We start from the raw sequence: 18,672 nt of genomic DNA on the forward strand, positions 1-18,672 counted from the left end.
TTGTGTGGTGGATCGTCTGTTTGAAAGCTTTGCTTTAGTAGAGACAGAATGTGAACATTGCTTGTGTGAGAAAAACTAAAGTTTGAGTTGTATTCTTAGACTTCACTTATTCAACCCCAACTTATATGAATATTATTTATATGTATTACGTAGACTTTTTCATTGTTTAACCAAAACACTGACCTGGTCCTCACCATAACATAACCCAACAACTTTAATGCTTCAAACCCTAGGAGAAGAAACGTCAATATATGGACAGTGACATTTTGACTGTTGCATTCAGTGTGACTAGTAAGCCTTTTGCAAAGTGTTTAACACAAGGTCCAGGTGCTTGTGTTTCCATCTTGTGGCGGTCGTCAGCATGTGAGGTAAATCTTGCATTTGAACATTTAGCATGCTAAATGCTAACTGCAGAACATATCATGTACACACATCTGACACCTACATGTATACACAGTGGTAACTAGTTAGACTGTAATTTAGATGTGACAGGGTTTACTTATTAGAACATCTCTGCTGATGGAACGAGACAGGTGGTACGTCTGTTTGAGAAACAATTAAAGCTCCTTTCAACTTTTTGGAAAAGACCCCACACTGTCTTAAAAGTCTTAAAACTACCAGTTCTCAGTCCATGAATACTTTATTCCATTTATTGTTACATCCTCCATGTATCCATCTTGTGGTGGCTTTGTAATAACAACTGGAAAACATTGTGATGCGACATCTCCCAGTCTCTCTGCCGTATGTGTGAAGGGTTCATGGATCTGTGGTGGGAATCAGCACAAAGGTTTAGAAAACTAATTAACATAAAAAAACAACTTTGTTGTAAAGGGAGAGGACGGCTGAACCATCAACATGACTTGCTGGATTCATTTCTGAGGGATCTGTGAAGAACAAGACAACAGCTGCACTGCTGCTATGTGTATACCAGAGTAGAGAGTGGACACGTTAACTGATAACACTATGATTTAGTATCACATAACACACACACTATGAAGATACATATAAATGCATAGTATCTTACTACTTAAAAGAGAAGGTGACTAAATATGGCCTCCATATTTTCAGTGTGGGCGACTGAAAGCCGACGTCTGGTTGTCAGCGTGGCAACAACCACTTAAACAGTTAGTGTTGAACCTGGTCATACGTCTCACTAATATGAGCATGGACTTGAGGTTGGAGGTTTTCTAGTGTTGAGAGCCAGCATCACAAGAAGAGGTCGAGCTGTTTCTCATTCAGTGCCAGCAGTGAGGGAAGCACATGTTTATCTCTGCTTCTGCTTTTCTTTGCTTTAACGGTTTCACACAGGAAGACGATGCAACTTCCAACACACTCAACCGTAGACATGTAGAACGTTAGAGTCCTGTGTATCTACTGAAACAGAGGGGACAGCAGAGAGAGAGTTAGCTTTGATGTACAGACAGCTGAGCTGCTGGACCACCTAATGATGCTTGGACTACGTGTAAAGGTATGTTACCAGAAGATACGATGGCGCATCATAACTAGCTTCTGCAGATATTCAGGAACAAGTGAACTAGTGGCACCAGACCCCTGTGTCTGTTAGCGTTAGCTATCCAGAATGTGAATTCAAGCTAGCTTGTAAGTTTGGTGCAATAGGATTTCAAGTTAAACCACTATTTAATGAAATTAATCATCAATATTTGAAGAATGTTCTCCACCACTGTCTAATGTTGTCCCTGTGTCTACTGCTGAAACAATTCATTATTTATCAAATGTTTGCGTTTTCTCTGTTTCATATCATCCATCTAAGATTATATATTTGATAAAACAATGTTGGCATTGTTTTAATGATGAGCTTTTATTAGCTATTGTTAGGAACAAGTACTAAAACCTTCGAACAACTGTATTTATTCAAGTTTCTCACCAAAAATACATTTTACAAGAATACTTGAACACATCATTATAACGTGATAATTTACTTTACTTTATCCAATACTCATTTTTACCGAATGGAGCTTGAACGCACCATAATGTAACTAAATGGAAGCGTACATTTTAATAACAGCTGTTGCTGTTAACGTTCCTAACATCAGCTCTCCTCCTTCACAATGTATCATCATCTGTTCTGTGTGTCGCCAGTATTCATCATATTACCGTATTATTTTAATAAAATGGACTAATGAAACTAATGAATACGTGACACAAAACGGCAATTCATTATAGTGACCAGTAAAAAATGTACTTGGCCGGTGGATTATTTCATCTGCCAGTCCACTTAGCTGTTGAGTCAACAAGTTAATTTTGAACAGTGACCCCATAAACAAACACCAGTGTAGCAATATTGTGTCAGATGGGCCCCTGAAATAGCCTGAATGCACTATGTCATGAGTCCTATATTTTAGTATTGGTGACCTACAACAGTTACACTAATGGACCCTGAGCTACGTTTCCTTCCACACACACACACACACACACACACACACACACACACACGTACACACACGTACACACACACATACACACAGAGAAACGCACATGGGCACACACAGGAGCAGCTGAGACGACAGCAACTGCGGCAGTATGTGTGGCTGCTGATTGGACCATGGAGGTGCTGGGGGGGGTCATGGAGAGCAGAGGCTCCTATTTTTACCCCAGTTCAACACCCTCATATCACAACAGCTGTCCCCACGTCTCTGGTCTGTCCACCGTCAGGAATAGCCGGCCTACCGGATCCTCCCCCTCTCCTCGGCTCTGCTGTTTCACTTTCCACTGTGTCTCCAGACGCTTGCTCGGATCTCCTCGACTCTGGCCATATTTTTCTAATTTAAAGGTGACTGTGGGAACTATTTGGATACAGGAGTTGTGGAATTACTTCACTACCAGGTAGAACATTGTGTGATAACCTTTTAGCCAGAAGCGGCGGGGTCTTTTGCAGAAAATCTATGGCAAGCGTGGGCCCTCGAGGGCCCTCAGCCCATGGCACTATTTTTAGACTACAGTTAGCTGAGGAGGCAGCTTTACTGGTTTTCTAACTGATCGTAGTATTTTACAATAGCAGCCTTTGTGCCAAGTGATGGTTCCCCGTTTCCTACTCTGAGGTTAACCAGAAAGAGTGGTGGAATTTAAAAGTAGAAGTGTGTCTGCTTTGAAGAGGTAGGGACATGCTCATTGTAAGCTCCTGTGACTGTGTGACTGTTGGGAAATGTAGTCTAGACTGAGATTAAGTGAACTTTTGTTGTTTTCAGTTCATATCAACATAGCTGACTGTGCCATTAGTTGTGGTACTCTGATAAGGTCTTTCTTGTTTTAGTTAAACGTAAAGTTTTAAGGTGTTTGCGTTCAGACCGATCACATTCAGACTCACTGTTATTGAGGCTGGGTGATCATTTCAGTATTCTCATGTTTAGACTGTAGGCCAGTTGTAATTGTACAAATGTATGATGTTGTTTTACAATAAGGAAAGGTTTGGTCTCATTTACTAATGTGGAGCACTGGCCTAGCATCGGCCAGCTTCCAAAAGGGTGCGACGACTATCTGGCTCTGCTCCATGGACTCTCATTCAGATGTTCTTCATGTTCAGGCTGGTTCAGTGGTTGTGGAGCTCTTCATGGTCAAAGGTTGTGTAATAGTGATACTCCTTACCTGGAGATGCTGGAAGGAAATATACGTTTCTAAAACGTTATGTTAAAACCTGTGGAGCTAACATTAACAGAGCATTAGCACTCTGCTACGCTAGCTACTGAAGGTATACTGAGTGTATGCACATGCTGCTTTTGCTTTCTAATGATTGTAACAGTGAATAAAGACCTACATGGCTTCACAGGAAGTCACTGTCATTGTCAAGCAATCACTTTCTCCTTGGCTCTAATCTTTCTTCAGTGGGTGCAGTTAATGACAGTGTGGCTCCATGGTAACGCAGCTCTGACAGCTGAACCGAAGAGCGGCGGGGGGCGGGGCTTAGCATAGGGTCAATTATGAGCCTCCTGAATTTGCAGCCCAAATACCATCAGAGTTATCATTAAATATTTCCACTTCAGTCTCCATGAATCTGAAACACACCTAATATTATCAGATCATCTTCATGTTATATGGGAGGCCTCTCTGGTTGGAGACGTTGATTTGCAGGTTACTGACATGAATTGCAGATTAGAGATCTTCCATTCTGTCCCTAGTATCTGAGACCTGTCCCCACACTAGGACAAGTTAGGGTCCTGGTGTATTGCAGCAGATTTCAAGTCTCTTAGTCAATATGTCTCATACCTGAGTGGACCAAGCAGGCTCTCTGTCTGATGTGCATTGTTGCTGTTCTCTCTGTGTTTGGGTCTGTTTAGGTCGACCACATTTCAGATCAGGTTTGGTATATGTGGACTGGGTTTGACTGTCCTCGGTGTCTTTCACATTCGAGCCTCCCTTTTTGTAAATGAATGACTGCAGCTTTTCCATGGCTCTAGTTTCTGTCAGACCTCTCTTCAGATATAACCAGTCCACTGTCAACAGTAGCACAGCAACAAGCAGCTGCTGCGGGATATGTGTGAGCTTGCCTTTGGCTTTGTAGACATATGGACTCTGTTGTCTCCATTCCAAAGACACCCTGTGCACATTTGCTATGTGAAGAACAGCCGTGGGTCACATGAGGTCCGCTGGTAATACCAGACCAGAGCAAAAAGACATCCATTTGTCTTTTGTCTTTGAAGAACAGTGAATTGATGTCCAAGTTAACCCTCATAGCAAAAAGACATCCATTTGTCTTTTGTCTTTGAAGAACAGTGAATTGATGTCCAAGTTAACCCTCATACAGAATCCAAACTAAAGCTTTCCCTGGCTGTTCTAGGACCAGTGAATAGAACACGCAGGCTGTTAATCAGGCAGTACGAGTCAAATGATTGACAGTGATTGTTTATGTGTGAGTGCTGGTCAAATGCTGTTTGAATGTTATGAGTCTATAGTTTGGATTGTGATTTATTTCTGATTAAATATTTATTTTTCTGTAATGAATATATTAGTACAGCTTAAATACAGTATACGTATCCTCAAATGTTCTTCCATTCAATATTTTCCAGGGAGACAGTAAGGTCAACTTATCTGTCCATCTAAGATGTTTGTGATGTGGGGGCTTTTTTGGCCCCTGGTGGCCTCTCTCTGAGGGGGAGTCTGGCCCACATCCCTACAGTACCACTGTCTGGTCCAGAAATAAACTTGTTAGTCAGCGTTCTAATTCAGAGACCTTTGATAAGAGCCAGACCTGGACACTGACATGCTGAAAGCCTCCAGTCCAAGTCATGTAGTTGAAGGCAGCTTTGTTCTGTTTTGTGTAAAACTGGATCAGATGAGTAAGAGAAGGCAGAAACCCTGGACCCTTTAACTTCAGGCAGCATACCACAACTCCCCTGAGACGGTATGACTCCTTTTCCAAAAATGACACTGCCTGTTTTAGATGGTGGTAAATGTATTTTTCCTACTGATCACACCACAATCACATTATATCAAATCCACACAGTACCCACTCATTAGGGACGGGTGTACCGGTTTGATCACCGTCACTGCTCACGCTCGCTCACTGTCCTTACCGAGAGAAACACACACAGGAGAGACAACAGCGGATGCACTACATCACTCCCAGACAGGTCATACTGTCTTCAGTAACTAAAAACTTCACTAAATATGTGGAAAAAAAGCTTTTTTTCCCCTAAATAGTCTTTAATTCATTCACAGCTCAAAACTACAGCATGGCTGTCACTAACTCTGAATGAATCGCATTACATTTATTTTAGTTTTTTAACTTTCTTCATTTCCCTTGTAAAGTAAAAAGAGGTAGAGAGGTGTTCTGAATGCAGTATCCTTTTTACTTTTTTTTAAAAAATCTCCTCGTGTTTATGTTCTGTAGAAGCACTGGTGGTCAACCCTGCAGTACCGTTATATGGATATCGAGACATTTGGTTAAAGATGTTGTGGTATTTGATTTTCTCCATATCGCCCAACCCTAGTTATGATCATGAAAATGTCTCAAAGCATTCTAAAATAATTTTTTGATGTTTGTCCGGAGCCCTGGTCACAAAGATACATCCCCTTTCATTGAGTTATGCAGGCTGTAGTGGGAGGATGATATCCTTTTGACTTTTTGAGTGTTTTTGTGTTTTCATTTCTCTAAACCTGCTCTAATCTCCTGTTCATCCTCTGCTTCTCCCAGACCCTATTCTCTGCTTTGCTCAATGTGGCTCCGCCTACATTGAAAATCCAATCGTCTCTCTAGCCTGAAGATCCTCATTTCTGTTAATCTGTCTTTGTGTTCTCACCATTCTTCCTCTCCTAGCTCCCCTCCACCTCCTCTTCCTCCTGCTCTCATCTCATCCATCACAGCCCATGACAGCAGATCAGCCAACATGGCATTCTCATCTCGCTTTTCCTTCTGGGAGCAAAAGGGAAGTCTCATTTGGACATTTCATAAAGCACTCTTACACTGCATGGTGTTACAGTGTTTTACGCTATGTATTAACATGTGTGTCTGTAGATACGTGTGGCCTTTGCTTGTATCACACTAAGAATGTGATGCTTTCACTCACATGTATAAGCACATCTTATAGTAGCTGCGTCTTTGTGCCACCTATAATTTGCTGGACACATAACCAGTTCACTTCCAATGCAGTGAGTGCTTTAAGTTTTAGCTCTTGAAATAGTACGACAGAGTGTTTGTATCTAGAGAAAGATCAGATCATGTGCATGCTTTGAGGTTTGCACGCCGTGCGACGGACAACAGCTTCATGGAGTGTTCAGGTTTTGATCTGGTTGTCTTTTTGATACCAACACATTTAGGTCAAAGAAGATAACACCCCAGGAAGCAAAAGTGTAAGTAAATGCTGTCCCTTCTGCCTGGGTACATGTGTTTCTCCTCGTCAGAGTAGTCATGTTAGCGCTGTCTTACGTCTGCCAGGTCTTTATCGACGTGTTCTTTGTAGAGAACAAAGTCCAACTCTATGCTGTATTGTGTGTACATTTTTTGGTAGAACTTGACTCATTTCAAGTTAGTATCACACACATTGTAATTAAGATCAGATTTGGCAAGACATGGGGCCAAGTGCAAGGACATTTTCATATTCTGAACCTCTTTCAACAGAATTTTTTTTCTGAGGTTTTCTGAAGTGTTTCATGTGAGGTTTTCAGAAAAACTATCTTTAGATACACAACCCTGTCATGACATCTGATGAATCCCACCTGGACATGAGCAGGTGCATGTTCATGAGATTTGATCATTGACTTCAGTCCACTTCTGCTCAGATAGACAGTTTTTCTAGCTTTGGATTAAAAGTTGTCTGTTACATTTGTTGTGTGATTGTTCAGCATACCCATAAAGGTACCAAATGTTTTGAGTGATTATTAAAGGCATAACGACATGGTGCTTGCATATTCCATCATTCATGTCCTTACACCTCCTCTCTTTCCTCTCTACGAGTAGTCAGACAGTGAAGGGCTGCCCAGCCGGTCCAAGTCAGTGTCAGCTCTAGACCCTGGCAGGGGGTTATTCCGAGCAACAAGTCCCCCAACAGTTTCCCCCATGGAGTCGGTAGCCCGGGTCAGAAGTCCCTCCCCACCAAGAGTCAGGACACTTGTTAAAGTGCCTGAACGCTTCAAAAGCCCTGAACCAGCGTCAAAGGCGGCTAAACAATGCAGGAGCCCTGAACCACCACAAGCTCCTCTGAGCCCAGAGCCAGTTATGAACAGTGAGCGACAGCAAAATGGCATAATGGGCAAAAGTGTGGTCAATAGCACAGCCAGGGGTGATGTCAAACTTTCAGGCACCAGCACCAGCCAGACGAATACTACAGAGGACAAGGGTCTAACACGGAAGAAAGTAGTAAAGGTGGTTCGCCGTGTAGTCAGGAAGGTCCTGCCCACAGAAGAAGAAGAGACTACCGTGCCAACACAACCCTCACACAAAGCTCCTGCTGCCGAAGCAGTTAAAGCAGTGTTAGCCCCAGCTTCAGTGTCTAAGGCCCCCACAATGTCAGGGTTCTCTTTTAAACATGACGTCATCAAAACGGAAGACAAAGACGACATTTCGCGAGGATTGACAAACCTCATGGTCAGAGGCAGGACCAGGGAGCCTCGCCTCAGAGTATGGAAAGATGAACGACCAGAAAAAATAGAGTTGGAGAAGAATAATGAGAAGACAGTAGGAAAAGTTGCTGAGTCGGAGGAGAAGAAAGAGGATAAAACCATCCTAAAGCCGCACAAGATCAATCACAAACCTATGAGCGCTAGTCAAGGTATACAGGAGGCCAAACCTCCTGTGGTTGCTGTAAACCCCACCAGCACGGCTTCTGAGCACTCCGCTCCAAAGTCGTCCAAATCGACTCATTCCAGACCCACATCTCTCCCACCAGTTGTTGGCTTCATCCCAGTTCCCAAGCCCTCACCCTTGTCTCCGCCTCCTGGCTTCATACCTGCACCCAAGCCAACTGCTGTCAAAAAACCCACCCCTCCAAATCCTCCTTCTGCCACCTCAGTGGCCCAAAAGAATCCATCCCTCACTCCTCCATCACGTTTCATCCCAGCTCCTCAAACCTCTCCACTTGCAACTTCTGTGAGCCCTGCTCCTCCCCGTCCCAATCCCAGTGTAGTGGCTCCCCCTCGAGGAGTAATTCCCATTCAACAAACTGCCGTCAGTCAACAAGAGGTACACTGTCCACACTTTGCATGTCTGCTCAGCATTTGGGACACTGGTGTGGAAAGTGCATGAACATTTGAAATGCATGTTTGAAATAGACGAGCACTTTGGAGTTTGCTTATAGATACCATGTGTGTGTAACCTCAGTGTGGCACAGTTTTAGAGTCACTTGATAGCCATTGTAAGCATGCTACAGAATATAAAAAGGAACCGTACCTTTCTTCAGAATTACAAGGGAAAAAAAGTAGGCTAGAGAATAGCTACTCAGTTGGTTTGATGTCCTTCTGTTCAATTGTCCAATGCGTTGGTCTAGAACAAGAAAGGGTTTCAACATCCATGGGCATTGAAAGTTCATACCCAACCCTCAATGGGAAAGAGACAGTGCTGTGCATTAGCCTATCAAGATCAAGGTCAGTATTGAATGGAATAAAGCGAAGATACAGGCTCAGGTCAGGTTGTGCCTGACATTCTGTAGTTGGGCCTTTAGACTTTTGGTCTTTATTATATTTGTCTTTTGTTTCACTGGGCACTAAACAAGTTATTTATTTTACAAGTCTTCTATTTCAGTGTCTTGCTCCAGGGCAGTTGAGGAGCAGGAGGTATTTGTTTACTTCCTGACCATAATTCACCATTCTGGTGACAGATCAGTCACACACATTGTATTTCCTCCTCAACTGTTCATTTCCTAACAAACTTGGATTTGCTGTCAAAATAGCAGATTGTTTATTGTTAGAGATTCTAGAGCTTCTTCATTTTGCATATTTTAAGCGCTTGCTCTTTTTGAGTTTCTTGAGCACTACAACCCTTTCTCTGGAGTCTACCATCAAAAACAGACAGACAGTTGCTACTTTCTTTCACCCATAAGATCTCACAACGCGGAATGTAGCTCATAAGCCTTGTTTACAGAGGCAGAGTCCCACCCGAGACTGTTCCAAATGAGGAACTTCAGTAGCCCAGCGTGTCGAGTCACTAACAGGAAGCCCATGTAGAGCCAATTACTGCAGTGCTGCATTGTAGGAGAGCAACTCAAAACCTATGAACAGGCACAGAGAGCACAACTTTACAGATGGAAGACATAGTTACAAAAAGAACATTATTCCTGGCTCTTGCTGAATTTGTGCAACACAGACCTCACTGGGTCTCAGTGGGCTCCAAAACTAACCGGTACAGTCACTCTGGGAAGGAATTCTATTCCTAGATTCTCAAAGCATTGACTGTGTCATATTTTGGGATGGAGGGATGTAGTAGATTGGAAATCCGTTTTTTTTTTATTTGCTGGATAGATATTAACTTCCTTATGACAAATCTTAATGAATCGGGGTTTTACCCCCCAAACATTCTTTTTTTAACCAAACAATTGTACTGTTGTGTGCGTGAAGCATTGATTTGCTAGTGTGCATGCTGACTGGAGCACCTTTGAACATTTACCGTGGGAGTGCTACTAATATGGTCTTTTCAAATCAGAATCCAAAGTAACCCAAGATGCTTTGTAATGTGTGACTGTGCAGAGTCCTCCGGGGAGCATGAGTCAAGACACTCTCTGATTTGTGAGAGGAGTACATCACATATGCATTTGTTTTGTGACGTTGCGCTCGTGTAGTTGTGGGCTTTGTTCAGCTTTATTAGTGCGCTTAGTTTCGATGTGTTGCTGCTTTGACCTTTAGGAGGAACCGCTCAGTCCCACCGAGGAGGCTCAGAGGCGCCTGATGAGGATCTTCAGTGCCCCTGTAAATCACCCTGCTGTCCATCTGCACATTATTGATGTCTTGGTTTGGCTCTGTCTCTTTGTCTCTTGCACAACTAAAAACAGCAAACCTTTGTGCCGTTAAACAAACATTTAGTTTAACAGCACTACAGACTGAGTCAAATTAACACCGCTGATGTACTCTTAACAAGAAGTCTGCATTATCAGCTTAACCCGGTTGGTTCTACTTCATGTGTCTGTCTCTCCATCTTACAGAGCGCTCTCCTAGGCTGTTAGCATTAGTCACCATGCCTCACATGCTTAGTGTATTGGTGTATACTTACAGACACACAGCAGAGGTGTCTCCTGCTCTCCTGACTGGGGCAGAACAGTTGTGACTCATGACGGAGTGAAATATTTCCCCCTTTGCTGTTGTCCTGCCTCAAACGTGAGGCAGGCTGCTGTCAAAAGTCCAATCTCAGTTTCCCAGTTGAACATTTGGACTCTTTGCTTGCCTTTGTGGACTCATTGGAAGGTTTCTCCTGTCTGAGTCCTGTAATATTGGGTATCTGCTCATATCAAGTCCGGTCCAGTCTTTTGTCTAAATGTTGATTATGAAACGTATATCTGACACATTGAAATAACAGCTCTAAACTAGTAAATCTAACACTTGTTTGTACGATGTGTATGAAGTGGAGGTTCCTCCCTCTCAAATGATCTCAGGCTGAGTGTACACATCAACTCGCAGAGAGCTCACAGATCCACGTTTGTAACTAAGTTACTAACAATTTACTAACCGAATGGATGTCAGTAAGCAACTACAGAAGGGACCTGCCTCCTACTAATGTGCTGCTCTGACAGTTAGCAATAACTGTATAGGTTGGAAGTGATCATTTAGTCATTGTATAGGAATCATCTCCACCCCATGGTTACTCAGTGCAAAGCCATTTCACTTCTCCATTACGTACAAGTGTCCATGCTCTTCTTCTTTGCTTTCATGGACTGCATTTTCTTTCTCCAAAGTTCCATGTTGACTGTGTCTTCTTCTTTGTCCCCTCATTCTCTGTCCTCTCTCCATACCCAAAACACACTGCTTTTGCTGGTTGTCGTTGTCTCGCTGTGGTTGCTTTGTGGCTCAGCTGGAGCTGCCAGTCACTGTTTCGTCTTCTGCCCACGCCCCCACCCCTGCTGCCCCGCTGTCCCAGGGCCTCCTCCAGGTACCGCAGCCCTCCAGTCTTCCTCTGGGCCTCCTGGCTGGAGTTTGTGCTCGTGTGACTTGTCAGAGTGTAAGGCCCGGAATCCTTCTAACTTTTCCTCATTTCCCATGTCTACAGTATTTCCAACATCTGTATTACGCTGTGACCAATACAAAAAGATGAAAGGCTAGGCTACAGGTTTCAATCCAGTCAGTGTTCACTTTTATTCTAATGGTTAATATGTGGATCAAACCCTTTATGAGAATTGATTCCAGAACCACTATCTGACTGATCAGATTTGGTTATGATTAATTGTTAACCTTACTGTGACTGTAAGCCTGGTGGTCAGTAGGAGAACGTTTTGTCTCATGGTCTAAATACTTTTGGAGACATTATGTCAAGCTACAAAAGATACAAATAAGGGGAAACGTGACATTTTTCTATATTTGGCACGAAGGGAACCACATTTTAAAGAATGGTCTGATAGAAACCTCTAGCGATGGTCTGAGAATAATGATCCAGTACAGAGGTAGATGTAGGGTTTATGTAGTTGTGTTTAGGCAGGAGGAAAGTACAGGAGTAAGTAACTCCTGAGATCTTTCATTTGAATGCTGTAAAAAAGAAATCCAGCCATTGTGGGTTTCAGAAAGTTAGCATTGGAGCTATTTTTTTTACCAAAGTTTGCTTGGTAGCATAACTACAACAAAAGCAATACATGGTGATAAAGCTGTTAGGTGACAAGGTACAATGCTTTTTTAAAGTACCTTTAGAGTTAGAAGATCCATTTTTTTCACTTTTAGCAGAGCCTGACTGGCAGTTACTGAATTAGGTTGAGCATGTCCTTAATTTATGTTTGTACTGGCAACACGGATGAAAGTGACAATTCTTCACTGAATTCTACCTTCTAAACAGTCACTGATGTTTCTCATCAGGCTGATAGAAGCGACCTGCATGGACTTTGTGTCTTTTGGTTGGCATGCATGTATGCTGTTTATATCTTAATAAAGAGGTATGTGTGAGTGCTGTGTGGCAAATTATTACATTCAGGCGCTACCTCAATGTTTGTTGTTGTCATGCAGCCATTTTATTCCATGAATCTGTTTGAAAGTGAGACATTAAAGCTGATCTACCATGAAGCCAGCAAACATCTCAACAGGTCCTTTCATAGATGATCACACTTGTACACTAACTGGATTTCTCTCACACAGCTGTGCTGGATAAGTATGACAAACTTCACTTTGTTCAGATGCAATGCTCCGCGGTTGATGCTTCCATTTATCTGTGTGCTTATGTGTTACTCGCATATAACTGTGACCTTTGACCTCCTCATGCTGGCCAAATCCCCAGGGATCAGTGGAAGAGGACCCAGTGGCCCTCCTTCAGGCCTCTCATGCTGCAGCTCAGCAATCCCAGGTCTGAGTGTACTCCTCCACCAGCTCCACCATTGTCACCCTGCTCCTTAGAATGTTGTGCTGTGTTGTGCTCACCCTCTGCTTGCCAAGTGCAGTGTGTCTTGTTCACTTTTCCCACTACTATGATGTGAAACCAGTAGTTAAGACTGAATTCTTTTCTTTGGGTTTACATCCAAAATGATCACTATTCATTTTTCTTTACCATTAATGTGCTTTAAGATGTGTTTCTATTATTTTAGTTGTATCGTTGTGGTGGTCCTCCCTCACTTTTTTCCCGTTTGTGTTTACTGAACCCAGGTAATCCCTGGTGTTTCTGTTACCTGGGTTGCCATTAAAACCCCAATCACACCCCCATAAGGCTTGTTTTGAAGTTTGTGACACAAACATGCACACACGCGTTGTCACACAGCAGCCTGAAGGAGCAGCAGTGCTCAGTGGACTGTGAGGCCTTCGAGTCCACTGTCATCCACTGCATGGTCATCATCTTGGCAAGCTTTCCCTTAATAACCTTTCAGCATGTGCTGGTTATCAAATTGGAAATAATGGTGTTTTCAAACCGACTCAGTGTGACTACGACTGGTCCAGTGACTGGACAATAATACTTTCCTCGTACCTACTCCACTCATTTTTCTCCTTGTCCTTTCTGTCCACCAGGTGAAGACAGAAGAGCAGATCACAGCGGAGCAAGTCTGGTATGGATCAGAGAAAGTCTGGCTTGTCCACAAAAATGGCTTCTCCCTGGGTGAGATGGATTACTTTGCTTCCTTCTTAAACGTTCCGATGTTGGACATTTCTAACCTTTTTGGTGGCAATTTTGCTCTCTGTCTTTTTCTTAAATGTAATCTTTTACACCAGTCAAGTATAATGACAAAGATAATAGGATTTCAATAGGTTTTTAGATGGATTCGTATTTTATGTAGTTAGTACATAGCTTTTAAAGTTAGGAGGAAATAAAGAAAGATAAAATGGGAACCAATCCAAATTCATCTAGTACCTTTTTGGCAAGTGAAATGTCATCACTGCAGATATTCAGACGGGGAAATAAAGGCAATGTTTTGGCCATGTTCTGCCTTTAGTTGACGGTGATACTGGAGAGAGACAGGACATAGGACAATGTTGCAGTAATGTTTCTGTTTCTTAGGTGTCATTGCTGCATTTTAATATATTCACTTTCCGTTTTAATACATCATACTGTGGTCTTGGCCTAAATCCTCTCTGTCTGTAGTGGTTATCTCACAATAACAGACCATGCCTAATGATTACTTGATTGTTACTGATTAGTTTTCTGCTGATCGACTTCTGTCGACAGTTAATCTTTAAGCGCCAGTTGCATGTATGCAACAGTTTTTCCATCTGTCCATCACTAACAAACAGTTCCAGCACGTAGCTCCTCCTAAAACTACAAATCTGTCGTCTTCGTGGTTTCTCTTCATGTCCAGATTAAACAGAAGGGATACAACGTGTTATTCAGTGTGCTGTAGAGGGGTGATGTGATTCAAATTTGAACACAGCCAGGCTAGCTGTTTTCCTCTGCTTCGAGTATTTAAGTTAAGCTAGGCTAACCATGTCGCCGCTCCAGCTTTTGTACTTAACACACAGACACGAGCCTTATTAAGTCTTGTTTATCTTTGAAAGCGCAAATAAGCTTATTACCCAACGGCTGAACTCTTCTTTTAATGATTAGAAAAGCCAGACGTGTTCACTGCTTGTCTCTCTTTGATGGTGATCCACAGAAACGGATAAGACCGGTATTAGACCTAATAATCCAAATATGATCTAATTTTTCATAATAGGGAATGTTTTGTTCGTGCTAGAAACGGGTGGATTATCGGGTGTTAAAAGGTCAGCAGATTCTTTAGTCTTCTGTTAACAGAGGGGAAAGGTTGTATCGTCTCTTCTGATTCTAAGTGACTGGAGAAGCTCTAGTCTGCAAGCTCCAACGTTTGAAACATGTCTTTGCCTTTCGAATTAGCCAGATAAACAGATGAGCTAATAGCTACTGTGTCGGTGCTCCCCGTCTCTTTTGTCTCCTCACAGCCACCGTAGTGAAGACAGAGGCTGGCTCCCTGCTAGAGGGCAAGGTGAAGGTCAAACTGGAGCATGATGGGACAATACTGGAAGTGGACGAAGACGACGTAGAAAAGGTGAAAGGGAGTTGGTTAATGCTAGCACACCAGGAGCTCCTGTGTGCAATTTGATACAAACTGTTCATCCATACCAATTTGTTTTTCATATTCACTCCTGGGTATGATGAAAATATAATTTATTATTTTTTCTAAATGTTTATGTTTTTTTGATCATTTGGTCTACTGAGGATGTACAGAACACAATTTATTTCCCAGATAGACGGTGTATCGCAGTATTAGTGTAATGTAATTTATATACTCTTTATGAATTCTAGAAATAAGTGTTACAGGCGGTTTAAAAATAGAAAATTAGTTAGTGTGTCATACTTTGTTTTGGTGATGTGTTTTTTGTACATTTAAATTTGACTTTATGAATTATCTCAGTCAAGCCAGATTTCCACTTCTAATAAAACAGAATGAAGGTTAGTTCATTTCACGTCCATGTACAACTCAGATGGATGCAGCCTGAAGCAGTCCCTGGACACAAATCTCCACCTGTCACTTAGAGCCTCAGAAGGCCTCAGAGGACTCTGACAGCCAGCAGGAGAGGTGGGACAGGTCAGAGAGGTCAGACAGGACAGTTGGGAAGTTCGGTAGTTGTTAACATTTGCTTACTTGGCCACAATGCTTTTCCCAATCAGATGTTTCTAAAATCTCTGAAGATGTGTTTAGTGGAACAAAACAACTATGTTGTTCATGTTGCTGCCAAGATTTTGACTGTAAGGCTCTAAATATCAGGACCCAGAGGACAAAACAAGTCTCAGTCATTTAGTTAATGGTGTGATGATGTCATAGACCTCCCTGTTTAATGGTCTGTCTGAGAATCTACAGAATCACTATCAGTGTACTGGGAAAAGGGCCCTCTTAACACCGCTATAAATAACAGCTATCAGCATGCATTAACAGCATACCTGATGACATAAGCAGAAAGCTTCTTAATAGAAGACCTCCTTCTTCCTGACCTCTAAATATACTTTATTATTATATTAATATTCAATTCACTTCCTAGGAGCTATAGAGGTGCATGCAGCTCTGGACTAACAGTGTTAGTTTGGGTCTGCACATGGGATTTGCTGACAAGAACAAAATATGAAATGACACAAACCTTATTCATTTAAGGAGGGAGGTGTAGGTACTCTACAGACTCATCAGTTCTATGTTATTTCTCATAGTTGTGTATGCAACATATACATGTGATGGCAGAAGGGTTATTATTTCAAATATACAAATACACCCACGTCATTAGAAGATGCAGCACTCGGTTTGTCACTGCAGGCTCCAATAGGACAGCATTGGTCATGATGGTGCACCTCCAGCTGTATGAAGCATCAGTTTGATTAAACTAATGCAAACTTAGAGGCAGGTAAGCTTTAAGACAGACAAGGACTTGTGTTTCCTCTGGGGTGTCATCACCCCTCTGGTGCCCCTGACTTTGTCCCTGGATCAGCCTACAGTACCACTGGATGTGACAGGTCTAAGCGACCGCTGGACCTCAGACATGTTGTATCCAAGCTCCAATCTAAATGAACAGTCCATTGGTGTATCTGGGTACCCGTCTCTCTGTGACTCGTTGAATGGCATCATCGTCATCTCTCTCTCTGTGTGCAGGCCAACCCTCCGTCTTCTAACCGATCAGAGGACCTGGCTTCACTGCTCTATCTGAATGAATCCAGTGTGATGCACTGCCTGAGGCAGCGCTATGGAGGCAACCTCATCCACACCTACGCTGGAACCAATATGGTGGTCATCAACCCACTAAGCACACCCTCCATGTACTCTGAGAAGGTAAGTGTGAGACTGATAATAGGGCAGCATACTGTTTTAGTGCCCATGGTTTTGGAATGGCATATCATGTGTGGGTGTCTATGTCCTTTGAATAGCATGAGCAGAAAAATTCAAGCCCAAGAACTTTAACTTTCCCTCATTAAAGTGGACCTCTTGTTCATCAGACAAGTTGCTCTCAGCTTAAATGGAAAACCTAAAAAAAGTAATAAAGTCCGTGCAGTATTAATCAGGCAGTTCTACAGTGTAAAGTCATGTGAAGTGTCTTAAATATATTCTAGAATGTGTGAGAACAGTGAATTCTGAGTCTGAATGAGTCTATTGTTGTCTGTATGAGTTTTTAGTGGCAAATGAGTTTCCCCACTGGGGATTAATAAAGTTTTCTAATCTAACCTAATTCTACCTCAAACTATTTTGATATTGTCCAATCATGGTCACTGGAGATGGCCAGGGGGCGGCGGCTTGTCACTCACCCCTGATAAAACTTATATCTAAATATAAACTATATATAAAAGACCTAAAACAATCTATTTCATAGTTATGTCTCCTCTAACAACAGCTCCCTTTAAATGACTGTGTTTGTGCCTGGTGCCACAACATACAGCATCACGTTCTGTTTAACATTATGTTGTCACAATCCTAATCATAGCCATCACTAGGACTATACTGAATAGCTCAAAGCTTCATTCATTACGTTGACAACCTTAAATCATTATCATTATTATTAATAACTCACAGAAACTCTCTTCCCTTCTCTCTGTCTCTCTCTTTGTCTCTCTGTCTCTGTCTCTTTCTGTCTCTCTCTGTCTGTCTGTCTGTCTGTCTGTCTCTCTCTGTCTCTCTCTGTCTTTCTGTCTGTCTCTTTTCTCTGTCTCTCTCTGTCTGTCTCTGTCTCTCTCTGTCTCTCTGTCTTTCTGTCTCTCTCTTCTCTCTGTCTCTCTCTGTCTCTCCCTGTCTTTGTCTCTCTGTCTCAAACACAGTGAGTGATGCGGCTCTTCAGCACAAGAGTTATAATAAATTTAAAAATAGATGTAATCATTTCTAAAATTCACAACATGCTTTTATCCAACTAAACAATTTTTTTAATGCATATTTGTTGCCATTTAGCCTTTGAAAAACAACATTTTCTCCCACTTTCCACAACGAGGAAAATACCTGTATTAACGGGGTGGCGTAGAAGCAATCTAACAGAACCATAAATTACATTTCTATAACCACAATAACACAAAATCATATTTCTTAAGGTGATGACTTTGAAAATTTGACAACAGACATTTGAAGCTTCATTCTACAACCTCAAAGCTTTGAATGTAAAAATACAAAGACTTTGGGTACATTTCCATAACGTAAACTTCTCTTACCAAGTTTAGACTATTTTGAAAACAGCTTAGTTCTGATAGTCTGTTAGCTGTAATTGGTGTAGGAGAAACCAGTCCATAATTGTCCCGTCAATTCGCTGTGTGTATCTTTCGCGTCAGGTGATGCACATGTTCAAAGGCTGCCGGCGTGAGGACTCTGCACCTCACATCTACTCTGTGGCCCAGTCCGCCTACCGCAACCTGCTCACCACCCGGCAGGATCAGTCCATCGTGCTGATGGGCAAGTCCGGTAGCGGCAAGACCACCAACTGCCAGCACCTGGTCCAGTACCTGGTCTCCATCGCCGGCAGCACAGGCAAAATCTTCTCTGGTGAGCATACAGATGGAGTCATCACATAAATACATGAATCAATAGATCAGAACAGATAAGCAGGAAAGTAGTCCTACAGGACCTGCACGTTGATTTGTATAGTGTTGTATCACTGCAGTGGGAACCGATGTCTTGAATATAATATATAGAAGTGGTCAAG

At 42.3% G+C, this 18,672-nt stretch overlaps 1 protein-coding gene across 9 annotated transcripts in view; it reads left to right on the forward strand.

Annotated features, from left to right (window-relative positions):
* Nucleotides 1–18,672, forward strand: part of myo18ab (myosin XVIIIA b) — a 133,720-nt gene that overhangs the window by 24,477 nt on the left and 90,571 nt on the right. For 4 of the 9 annotated variants that reach the window (XM_068712594.1, XM_068712530.1, XM_068712539.1 and 1 more), the window contains exons 1-8: nt 7,433–8,632; nt 10,288–10,350; nt 11,447–11,593; nt 12,851–12,916; nt 13,570–13,657; nt 14,953–15,059; nt 16,650–16,826; nt 18,302–18,512. In XM_068712594.1, the coding sequence (XP_068568695.1) occupies nt 7,511–8,632; nt 10,288–10,350; nt 11,447–11,593; nt 12,851–12,916; nt 13,570–13,657; nt 14,953–15,059; nt 16,650–16,826; nt 18,302–18,512 (1,981 nt within the window). In that variant the 5' untranslated portion in view covers nt 7,433–7,510. Of the gene's footprint in view, nt 1–7,432; nt 8,633–10,287; nt 10,351–11,446; nt 11,594–12,850; nt 12,917–13,569; nt 13,658–14,952; nt 15,060–16,649; nt 16,827–18,301; nt 18,513–18,672 lie in introns of those variants that run through there. The other 5 variants (XM_068712585.1, XM_068712601.1, XM_068712567.1 and 2 more) reach the window with 4 other exon arrangements.

The sequence above is a fragment of the Cebidichthys violaceus genome, unplaced genomic scaffold, assembly GCF_023349555.1.
Source record: "Cebidichthys violaceus isolate CVI_PGR_0920_01 unplaced genomic scaffold, fCebVio1.0.p SCAF_1, whole genome shotgun sequence".
NCBI classification, from domain to species: Eukaryota; Metazoa; Chordata; class Actinopteri; order Perciformes; family Stichaeidae; genus Cebidichthys; species Cebidichthys violaceus.